Source organism: Syngnathus typhle, linkage group LG5 (assembly GCF_033458585.1).
Source record: "Syngnathus typhle isolate RoL2023-S1 ecotype Sweden linkage group LG5, RoL_Styp_1.0, whole genome shotgun sequence".
NCBI lineage: Eukaryota > Metazoa > Chordata > Actinopteri > Syngnathiformes > Syngnathidae > Syngnathus > Syngnathus typhle.
In genome coordinates this window covers 17,918,834-17,930,907 of record NC_083742.1, presented here as the reverse complement: position 1 = coordinate 17,930,907, position 12,074 = coordinate 17,918,834, and the positions used below count along the sequence as shown (strand labels likewise).

Here is a 12,074-nt window from a genome sequence, read left to right as displayed (position 1 = left end):
GAAAACAAAACAGTAGAAAAAAATGTCATATAAGTGTAGAAAAGGAACTTAGTGGGTGTTCACTTTGTGGGACGAATTGCTGAGTCACCATGTACATGAACTTTGTTGCTGTGGCTTGAGAGTAGCGCATCATTGCTGCCATGGCAACATATTGTGTTTGATGTCATTTCATTTTGTCCTTTAAAGATTTTTTTTAATGCAACGCTTCCAATACATCACATCATCCACCAGGAACCAGGAAGTAACTAACTTACATTAAAAATGCATTAAAAACACAAAAGGAGAACCCAACCTAATCATTTTTTTTTTACTGCAACTTCAAACAACTTTCCAAAAGGAACTTTAATAGAGATCTGGATTTTTTTTTAATAACAGCACCTCTGCATGACATCAAAATATTTACCATGTCAAAATCTAACCATGTTTGCATTAATGATATGAATTTCATTCTTTCACTGGCAGCCATCCCTTGTGTTTTTCTTTATTAAAATTGCAATAACCAAGTTGAGGGAGAACAACGTTTGCATTTGGCCGGCACAGACACAACCGACTTCGCCGTATTGGTGTTATTTACGCTGCGTCTCTTCTCATTTCCCTTCATATGAAAGTGACCTCTCTGCAGGGAGCCGGCATTGATCAAGTTCCCATTGCACGCGTGTTCAATCCATCACGCGGGCGAACTGCATCATTAAGTCGAGATGTACGGTGCGTGAAAATATATACACTGTGCGACATTGATTAACTGTACGCGCCATGTGCCGTCACCTGACTCTTCAACGCTCTTTACGTTGATTGTGCACAGCGGTGATTATCGGTAATAACTGTCATGAGCAACTGTTTCAATTCAACCACGCATGTTGCATGTATGCATGTACACGTATGACCAATTTTTTATTATGGACCGGATTATTTCTAGTTGTGTTCATTTCTTTTGTGAAAGTCTCAGTTATCATAAAATCGTGAGAAAGAGAGTATTAAAACATTTTTTAAAAATGCCGCATGTAGCTTCTAAGAAATGGCAAACTGTCGTATAAAAGCCTGCTTGCTTAATGCTAACATATGATGAAAAACTATGGACAGATAACAGACTGCTATCTTAATGCTAACATGATGAAAAACTCCATAGGCATATAACGGACTGCTACCATAATGCTAACATATGATGAAAAACTCCATAGGCATATAACGGACTGCTAGCTTAACGCTAACATATCATGAAAAACACCATAGACTTATAACGGACATTAGCATCTTCTAGCAGAGCTCAGTGCTGTCCATCATGTTGCGATACAAAGTGGTGGTACACTTAAAAACACAGTGAGCTTTATCTAGCTTGGTACAAAGACACACTTTGTACAAGATACACGGTGTAGAATATTAGCTCCCATCGGTCTACGCGGCTACTCAGGGAGCAGTATATTTTGCTCAGCGGGTGACAAGACCACATGTAAGCACTTTGCTTTGATTCATTTCAACAGCATTCTAAAGTCGCTAATGAATATGGGCAGCACATTGCTGAGGAGGCACTTTTTGTGCGTGTATGGCATTGTGATTTGGCCAGAATTATCCATGCGCACATTTTTCAACTGCTCCCCGCCCAGAGGAGCACTGTGGAGGCTGAGAGGTGAGGATCTCTTCGTGCTTTTAAAAAGAAAACAAAAAAAAAAAATCCTTTTTAAGGAAATCTTTTGTTCTCAAGGAGAAGAAGGTGATCAGCGAGAGCGAAGACGGGCGGGACGGGAAGCCAGCTCGGAGGCGGCTGCAGGCCTCCTAATTAATCACAGCGCCTCACGCGCAGACAGGAAATAGATTTGAGGAATCCAAATGGCGAGGAAGAAGAATGGTGGCGAATGGCGTCTGAATTCATCACTGTGTGTTTACGCGCCGCTTGCTTTGAAAATTGTAACCTGAAAGTACGCTGATAACGTGACGGAATTCTTGAGGTCGTTGGCTTTTATTTCATTTGTTTGATTATCACGAGCTCAACACTCGCTACCCTGGGCTCTTGAGGGACTCGGGTGATATGAACTGTTTACTCTTGAAACACATATTAGCATTTTGAAGTGTATTAATATCATATGCTTAAGCACTTAAGTTGAACAACCTCTGATTTGTAATCACTCATTCAGTCTACCCCCCACCCCCAAAAAATTATAATATTAAACATACCGTATTTTCCAGACTATAAGGCGCACCTCAAAACCTACAATTTTCTCAAAAGCCGACAGTGCGCCTTATAGTCTGGTGCGCCTTGTATATGGACCAAATTACTAAATTTAAACTGGCCCGAAGCAATGGGTCATGAAATCAATCACAAGTGGCCCGCTGAAGACTATGAATCATCAATCAAAAAGACTATGGATCATTATTTTGCGATTATAAAGTAATTTGTTCCGTCTGAAGTTGAAATAAAAAAGATAAAAATGGAGAATGATTTGATTTGGATTCAAAATCTGACATGATGCATTAATGATGCGCCTTATAGTCCAGTGCGCCTTATAGAAGGACACAGTTTTAAAATGGGCCATTCATTGAAGGTGCGCCTTATAGTCCGGAAAATACGGTAATAGTCAAGTCAACGCTGCCTTTCAGAAGTGGAAGGGACACAGGGAGCTGAGAGGATTCAGGACTGAATGGAAAGGGAGGCCTGCGCCGCTGCGGGAGTCGTCACAGCTGAATGTGCTGATCGCAAATTGTACACGTACGTAGAGGGGGATTAGTCAAGTAAGGCTACATTCAAACCTTGCTACCAGTTTCAACTCCAACCTCAAACTAACAATTTGTAGAAAATCCGATAAAAAAATATATATACTGTGACATGATATATCAAAGTGTCATTTTCTTGACAACCTTCATGACAATATTTTATCAAGACGCGCACACAGACACACACCCTTCTTTGTGCAGACGTCAGCTCCTCTGACGTAAAAGTGGTGATTATAGTAATTATGGTTTCAGATTTTTTTGCATACTCCTTCAGATGGACCACTGGATGACCTGCTATGTGGGGAAAAAACAACAACCTCTCAATTCCTTTCTCCGATGTCGCAACCAGAAGGGACTTGCACAGCGCATCCAATCTACCACATGCAAAGGGCAAGTCTTGACACTTTTTTTTTTCTCCCTGGGAAGCGGGTCCCAGCCGTTCAGGGACCCTACTTCAATCCCCATCACGTCACGCCTTCATTTATCAATGGGCTGCTTGATTACATATTCATGATGGCACAAATAAAAACTCTCGTGCTGTGACACAAACACACAGCTGAGCCAAAACAAAACCCCCCAAAAAAAGCCAGCAGCCATCTGCCATGTCAGTAAGAAGTGCTGGGCCCCACACCAAACTGACGTATTCGCACCGCGGCTAGTAACGTCCAATTCCGATGTACTGCCTGCAGTAAATGCCCATTTGGAGGTATTTTCAAACGACACCTCTCTGGAACCGTTCCGACTCAATATGACAAAAGTGTGTCTTTCTGAAACCACCCCATTTTAGTGTCATGCAAGTGAGCCAATCCACAACCACAGAGGCAGAGCTGCACTGTGTTTGTTTGCAGAGTACAGAAATACAAACAAAGGCCACAATGGTTAAAAAAAAAAAAACAAGCAGATTGCTCCTTTGGCATGATTCCAGGCCTGGTGTCTAAGGATGATGACATGAGTCAGAAAAAGGACAGGGCAGGTTGGGATTAAGATTAGGGCATTGTTTCGTCACACCACCAACGCCGCTCCCCCCCTCCCACACCCATCGGGGAAAGTGTCACCTCTAGTAAAGCGAGAATCTGCCTCTCATTTTGGAGGCGAATAAAAACGCCCGGTCTATTTATTAGAGATTTTACGGTATCGAGTAAAAAGAAGGATAGACCGTGAAGGAGAGCGATGAAACAAAGAGATAAATACGAGGTGAGCTTTCAATGCAGAGCAGCTGGCAGGCAGTGTGTGTTGACACTATTTATTTAGCAGTCTATTGCTTCCACTTCTCCTAACCATCCTCATTTGACTCGTCAGTGTGTTCGCATGTGCAAAACATACACACCCCTGCACCCCACAATTGACTGATTACTTTCATGCAACACACGCACACAAAGACACACACACACACGCACGTCCTTCTGCTTGTGGGACCCCCGTCAGGAGCACAATATGTCCACTGTTTGGTCTCCACGCTAATTAAAGCGAGCAAATGCAATGGCAGAGACGCAAGAGTGGGAGGCAGACAGTTGCCGAAGACAGAATAATCAAAGACAAACTTTGCCGCCTACAAGCAATAACAAAAAACTCAAATGTCTTGTAATTAAGCGTCGGCTGTTCGTCTAAAGCAGTATATACTTCCAATTTGGTAGTTATCAGATAATCTCCAGGAGGAGACCATGGACCCTAAACAATGAAAAAACAATCCAAATGTCAGTCTTGTGTGTTTTTTTTAAGCCCGGGTTTTGGACCATTTTTGTGGTTCGGTCAGCGACTGAATTTTCAAATCATTTCAAAGGGTGCCAATTTGAAGAAGCTAAAATACAAAATTAAAATGCAAACGCTGAAAAAGAACCAAAATGACATTCTTGATCTAGTTTAAGGTATACATGGTAAACAAAAATACGAGTACATTCCCGCCTAAATTACTTGTGGTGGCTTTGCTGATTTCTTTCCAGCCAACCAAAACATATGCGAACATGGAGTGGGAAGTTGCATTCCCTAAAATTGTTCTCACCAACACACACACACACGCAATGACACACACACACACACACACAGTGCGGGTAAAAGACGAAAAGGCTTGAAACGAGAGCCCCAAATGAGGCCTCGGGTTTCACGGGCCATGAAAAATTCATAATTCCAGATCCGTACATGAAACCCGAGAAGGAATTAGGACTGATAGCGGGAGGCAGCGGGAAGGAGGACAAACCAAGATTCTTCTTCTTCTAGCTTGTTGCAACATCTCTCGTAAACACTGAACAAAATAGCGTGCATCGTGCATACGTATACATGCGTGGTGCGCGTTCAAAGCTTTTCGCTTAATTGATTGTAATTAGATTCACGTTGAGCTTGCTTTTTTGTTTTACAAGAATGGAGGAGGAAATTACAGCAAAAAAGTTCAACACGGCATTTTTGCTTTGCAGCTCTTTATGGCACAGCGAATTAGATTTGCTAGGTGTAATTTGAGCCATGCCAAATCCATCTTAAAGAACAAATGTTGAATGGAACTCGGGGGATCATTAATATTACCTAAATTGACACAAAGTCGCTGCCGTACATTGGAGGGACACGAGTGACACTTTTTATTTTAAGATTTCAAGTGGTTGAAAGGATGGATGATTAATGTACTGTACTTGACGACAGTAAAAGCTTTGAGTTAATTCATTTGTTAGATGATAATCCCCAAGATGGGTTTTATGGATGCTATTTAGATCAGGAAATAGAGAAATGTTTCCAAATTTAGACTTTTCAGTTGATCGATCCACTTGCATTCCTATTAAAATGGGCAGTGCATTGGTGTAGAGGGCCTGATTGAGCCTTGGGCCCCCAAATGACTGGAACACTGTGTGTTAAAATCAGGAAACTTTTCTTGATATTGACTTGCTTTTTGTTTTAATTTTTATGGCGGGCACACTTCCTTTAGTAAAATCACAAATGTTTTATTGCCTCATCATATTATCAACTGAAGAATAACTTTTTTTTTTTTTAATCAAAAGTCAAGGACAATAGCTTGTTCGAGTGTTGTTCAAGTTCATGTAAAAATCAATTTGTTAAAAAATTGCTGTCAATATCCAGACGATATTATCTACGCAAATGATCATTTGAAATGTTGCAACATGTTTTTGTAAGAATCATGAAAGTTGATGTAAATGATTTGCTTCCATGGACCACAAGGTTAATGCAGAGGGGCCAGAAGTGGCCCCCTGGCGTCGAGTTTGATTCCTTTTTAAAAATTTGGCAAAAAAGATGAATAAAATGTTTCCCACTTAGTCTTGGTTCAATTTTGAAGTCCCTTTTATAAATATCATCCATCTTGTACAATTCTGATTAAAGTGCCATCGGGAAAATATCTCAACCACTTCTTGAAGCGAGGAGAACCGTAGTCTGATCTACAAATTGAAAAAGAAGAAGAATAAATAACTATACTTTAAAAAAAAAAAAAAAAAAAGAGCATTGGCGTGTGGGAGGCCATTTTTCACAGTCCATCATAAAATGTAATGAGTGAATGGGAGAGAACACAAGGCCGCAGGCAAGGAGGAGGGAGGGGGGGGCTAAGAAAGGTCAGTAAAAATGCTTTTCCGCAAGCGCAAAGAGGAGACAGTAGGCGAGAAAAAAAAAACTTGTCTGATCACGGCCAAGAGCTTAAAGGTTCTCGCTTCGAATGCTTAAGCGTGGCCGAAGATGCCGAAGATGATGAAGAGGTGAGGCAAATGTGCCAATGCGAGCGAGCGAGCGGCGGGAGGCTCGCTCGGTCTTCACAAAACAAGGCCAGACGCAGTCAAAGACTTCCTTTCACACCATAAGTACCAGCGTCCACGCGCATAGACGTATAGCCGTAGACACTGCAGCATTGTGTCAGCTTATCGTAGTTGTCGAGTCCAAGTGGAGTGATCAAAGCGGCTACAAACCACCCAGAGAGATCTCCCCCTTCCTCACCCGTGCAACCTCTCCCTCCATCTGGCTCTCGTACTAAAAGTCAGAAATTAAAATTCCTTTAGAAAAAGAGGAATTCCCAGAAAATAAATAAATGGAGGACAGCATGACTAGATCATTCATCACAACGTATCAAACGTGCTTCTTCGTCACCTTTTTGCGCCGACCGTTGCAAAAAGTGTCGTAACACGACCGTCACATCATTCGTTCACGCGCGCACAATGAAACATAACCGGAGGCATCGCTATGAATGCTTGTCATTCAGCATTCATACAGCAGAACCAGTCCCGCTCGACCAATCGGACCGTGGGCCTCTTTGGAGCGACCAATCCGATGGGCCTCCTTCGGGTTTTGGCGCTATTCCTTCCCGAGCCCAAGCTGTGAACCCTGAAAGGCTGCAGCGGTGCACCATGGGACGGGATCGCCGCATAATGGGCGACAGCAGGAGACGGCGGCTCTGGCAATATCGTCATGCCAAGTGTACGCGCGCACGCACGCAGAAAGAAAGAAACGACATGTGATCTGTGCCACAAAGCCAAGTTGACACACACACACCAAAAAATAAAAATCACACACACAGAACAGGTTTGCTCACACATATGTACAAAAGACACACACATACACACACGTGTAACCCACGTTGGAGCATCTTTACACAGGTTTACAGGTTCACACATACATGGCAAGAGCCACACACCCACACGCATACACAACTTCAACGCCAAAAGCCAATAGTTTGCGACGCCATTTTAAACAAGGCTAAGCTCAAGTGTGTGTGTGTGTGCGCGCGTATAGTGTGTGTGTGTCTACGGAAATATGAATGTCATGTAACCAGAAGCTAAGGAATGGTACGGGAAGAAACAGAACCTCCAATGTTCCATCCAGCGCCGGACTAACTCCCTCCCTCCCTCCCCTCCCTTCCTTCCCTCCTCTCCAGCAGCTGAATGGCGGAACGTGTCTGCGACCATTCAGCTCGCGGGTAAAACAATGAGACTTTTCACACTCATCCCGATGCTCCATTCAACTTGTATCCTCTATTGAAATCTCAACTTCAAAAAGTTGATTTAATAGAGTGCCAAAACATGATTGCTGGGGTAAACGATGGACAAATTACAATAAAAGAAATAAAGTTACAGGTGTGCTGTAGAAAGAAATGCTACTGTACAAGGAGTCCGTCTGCTCTTTCATCTCTTTATGGTATGTGCTGCTGTTTTGATTAGCAAAACACTTCACGTGAACACAATCATTTAATTAGAAAGACCGGGCTTCTATTCAAGGGAGGCCTTTCATTGTCTTTATAGCTTTACTTTTTTTTTTTTTTTTTTTGAGTAACAAAATCGTTGTTATTTAACTTGCTATTTAAAGAAATTGTACAGGAAAGCCAAAAATCCATCTGTGGCGGTATTTATTGACTTAAGTGCAAAATTGGGGAGGTATCAGTGGGGATGGGCAAGTCACTCTTTACTGAGAATAATATTCAACGTTTTCTGGTATATTGCAGCTGATGTCTTGCAAAAGTGGAGCTTAAATTGACTCCCTGCTTTGGCAGCTGCTGCTCTTTTGGAGTTTAGCAATTTTCACTTTATTGTTCTGGTGAACAACCGTGTCTACCAACTCAAATCACACTTACACTACTGCCTTTTCTTTTCTGTTGGTAGGGGGGGGGGCATCTATTTAAGTGGGTGATCTATGAAGCGCCATCATTTCAAGAAAGCGCCATTGCTTGCCCACCGTAGGTCAATCGTACAGGAATCCTTGCACACTTCGACTCGGCTGTGAGGCTGGTTGATAGGTGCTGCTGTTTTGGTCACCAAAAGGAGTCTGTGTTTAGCTCTTTAACCACGAGTCTATGAAGTGTCATAATTACAGTTGCTGTTTTTTTTTTGTTTTTTTTTATTCTGACATGGAAACTGAGTTAAGCATTTATTTTCCTGAAGTGGATGACGCACCCGAATGTCGTGAATGTCTGCGTGAACATTAACATCTAAATTAGATAATTGCACTGGAATGTCTTCTGGGACATCTTTTTTCCAGCAAAATGTGTTGAGGTGTTTTTGTGATTGGAACTGCCCCCCCCCCCCCACACACACACACACACACACACCGTCCTTAAAATATGCTGCTGTTTTGGTCAGCAATGGAATTCAAACAGGCTCAGCAGTTAACTCTTGAAATCACCCAACTTCCAACTAAATTATAGTTACTACCAATTTTTACTGACAGAAGAGGAGACATTTCTTTTCCTTAAGTGGATCAACGCAACCGACTAAGAATGGTGAATGTCTATACATGAACAACAGGGTGTGTGGAATGAGTTTTTCATTTTTGAGTTTGAGGTTTTTTTATTGAGTTTATTTTTTTATTTGAGTTTTATTCACGCAATATCCACGAAACAACAAACAGTAGTTACGGATGCAAGCTTTTTCTAAAGTGGGTGACTTCCTCACTTGCTGTGGGGAATTCTGAAGATAGATAAATGAAGTCACCTACTTCCATTTACTACAGTGCAAGTTTAGAGGTTCTAACATTTTTTTTGTTGTTTCTTGCAATATTGATGCTTTAACGTGGTTGTGATTTACGTGCAAAGAGGTGCCAGTTTATATATATATATTTTGCATATTAACACATCTTCCATAGAAAAAAAAAAACGCTCCAAGTCGAGCGCACAGGCGCGTTTCCGACCACCGCGCTTACCTTGGCCGAGTCCCGCGTGAACGAACCCCAGGAGGAAGAGGAGGCGGACGCCCGGCGTGGCGCACATCCACCGCCCGCGTCCTACTGGTCCACTTCTCCCCATGTCCACGAGAAAAACTCCTCTGTCAGTCCACGGGGGGGGGGAAAAAACACAAAATGAAATCAATTTGGAAAAATCAAATAATCACAGTTCTCCCCGCGCAAAACAGATCAACTCAATAGACGTGCAGCTTCTAATCCTGGAGTCCCGAAAAGGTGTTTTGAAGCGGGTGGGGGGGAATGTCCCTTCCCTTCACGCGTGTCTGCGCGCGGCCGTACTGAGCGCGGCTGCTGCCTTGCTTGCTGCTGGCGGATCCACGCACACTCACGGCAAGAGAGAGAGAGAGAGAAAATGAGCGAGTGCGAGAAGGAGAGAGAGCGATGCCTCCGCCCTCCGCATGCAATTCTCTGCATGTAACACTTGTCGTTAACCATTCTTAAATATTACATCACATTCAAATTGAACCCAAGTACCAATTAACACGTCTGATTATCATTCTAGGTGCACCTTTCCAGAAAAATATCCTATAGCACCTTTTAAAATACTCACTATACAGCACGAACTGTACTTTAATATGCTGTTTATGTTTATATGGTTTGTTTTTCTGTTGTTCGTATATTTGTGCAGCACACGCGCAGTGTAAAGTGCTTGCAGGCTGACTCACGACTGCCCCCTCTCGGCCAGCACCGGGACACAGTTGCATTGGTGTGAGACTGACACCCTCTGAACCTGTAAACACTGTACAGCCTAATTATTTGCACTCTTTTCTAATGTCTAATCTAGTGTTTTATCTAATGTGATAAATACATCTCTCAAACACGGGTTTAATGGAGGTCATCTCGGCCATATTTTTAAATTGTACAGCCAGAAAGACGCTGATTATTTTGGAGAAATGTCAAGTTTATCAATAATAATAATAAAAACCCTTAAAGAGGTTCACAGACCCACATCTGACAAAAATCAGCAAAACCTGCCTCATCTAGACTCACAATTCAGTCAAGGGAAATCTCAGAGAAGGAATGAAACCACAAAAAAAGGATCACAGATGGAGGGATGCCCCTTCCAGATTGGCCAGGGTGGAATGGATGCTGAGTGGGCAACATTTATCACATAAGATGCTGTAGAAGGTTAATTTAAACAGCATGGGGACCATTTAATGAAATGCAGCACTGCAACTAGACACCTCCGGGGAAGCGGTTCTCCTCAAGACCTGTTGCGTTGTTGTAGCAACGGGAGGACTGGGAGGAATATGCATGGGAATTATGCATCATGCCCTTAAGTCAAAATCAATATTGGGGGCAAAAAAAAGTTCATGGGAGTTGATAAAATCCTAAAATGTTAATCATTTTTTTAGAGTGTAGCAATAAAGCACCAGTGAGTAGCATAACTGACACTTGAGTACAAATAGCAGATCCATATGGATTACTGTAGTGAGATACTATGAAAACTTTAATGAGACTGGATAAAATGCTAACATGCAAACATTTGGTATGCTAGCAACTTGAGCAGACTGGCAGATCCCATCAACAAGCAGTAATCCAACATAAGAGTGGATAAAAAGGGCAAACAGTAATTTTTTTCTTTGTCTTTTTTTTTTTTCTTTTTCGAAGGAGGGGGCACAGATTACTAATACAACAGATTAGTACATATTTTGCATGAGCTCCACTCTCAATGATGTTTCGGCCCAGTCATTTTTGTTGCAGCCTGGCCTGAGCATCACGCGTTGTAAATGGCCATAGTAAAATATGCACTGGCTACCATTTGTCATCGCGGCAGCCCCCCCTCGAGCTCCGCACGCCGCCACCCGAGCCGGCGGGACTCGTAAAAGCCTTTTTATGCTGCCACTTTATTGGGAATGGGAAAAGCAATAAGTTACATGGGAAACATATGGAACGCTTGGATATGGATCAGCACTCAGCCCTCATGAGCGTTCAGTGCCAACGGGGGAGTTTGCTGTTTGCATGCAACGCTTTCCTCGAAGAGCACTGCCAGGACAATTGAGGGCTCCTTTCGGCAGCCCTCTGCTGTGACATGGAGATCCACTTTTTATTTAATTGATTTTCATGTTGTATCATTTGTGCCCTCTCTGCATCCATTTCAACCTGGTGATCCTGAAAGGGGGATCCTTCCATCTGTGGTCCCTTCTCAAGGTTTCTCATTTTCCCCCTGCTAGGGGTTTTTAAGTTTTTCCTTGCCCTTTTGGGAGCTTAAGATCAGGGGATGCTTTGAGAATAATTGTCAATTTCTGTCTATGTGAAGCCCTTTGAGACTGCTTGTGATTTAGGGCTATACAAATAAAATAAACTTGACTTGTAATTTGCTTAGTTCACATTGGCGCAAAAATATTGGTTTCATTATGTGGGTGCAAATATAAAACCTTCAGTCGGATTTTCCTGTAAATGATGTCTTGCACTCAATGCTGACAAGTGCTAACAAGGCTAACCGCTAGTATGCAAAATTCAGTGTGTGAGTAAATGGATATGAAGATTTCTAACTTTAAATGCTAACTTGCTAGCATACATAATGGCTACCATTTCAAAACGTAAGACGATACTACAATGCTAACAATTGGTACGCTAACTAGAATAGGAACCTAAGTTTTAAGCTAACGCGTAGCAAGACAGAAGCAACCAGGTTTTTGTGTCCTCTCAGGACGAGCTTATATTTACTTGTTAGGTAACAACCCAGAGTTCCTGACTTTAATCAGAGAGAAGAC

At 42.4% G+C, this 12,074-nt stretch overlaps 1 protein-coding gene across 4 annotated transcripts in view; it reads right to left on the bottom strand.

The window, feature by feature from the left end:
• Positions 1 to 9,695, bottom strand: part of LOC133154524 (netrin receptor UNC5C-like) — a 113,504-nt gene extending 103,809 nt beyond the window's left edge. For all 4 annotated transcript variants that reach the window (XM_061279295.1, XM_061279297.1, XM_061279298.1 and 1 more), the window contains exon 1: positions 9,319 to 9,695. In XM_061279295.1, coding sequence (XP_061135279.1) covers positions 9,319 to 9,421 — 103 coding nt within the window. In that variant the 5' untranslated portion in view covers positions 9,422 to 9,695. The remainder of the gene's footprint in view (positions 1 to 9,318) is intronic.
• Between the last annotated feature and the right edge of the window lie 2,379 nt (positions 9,696 to 12,074).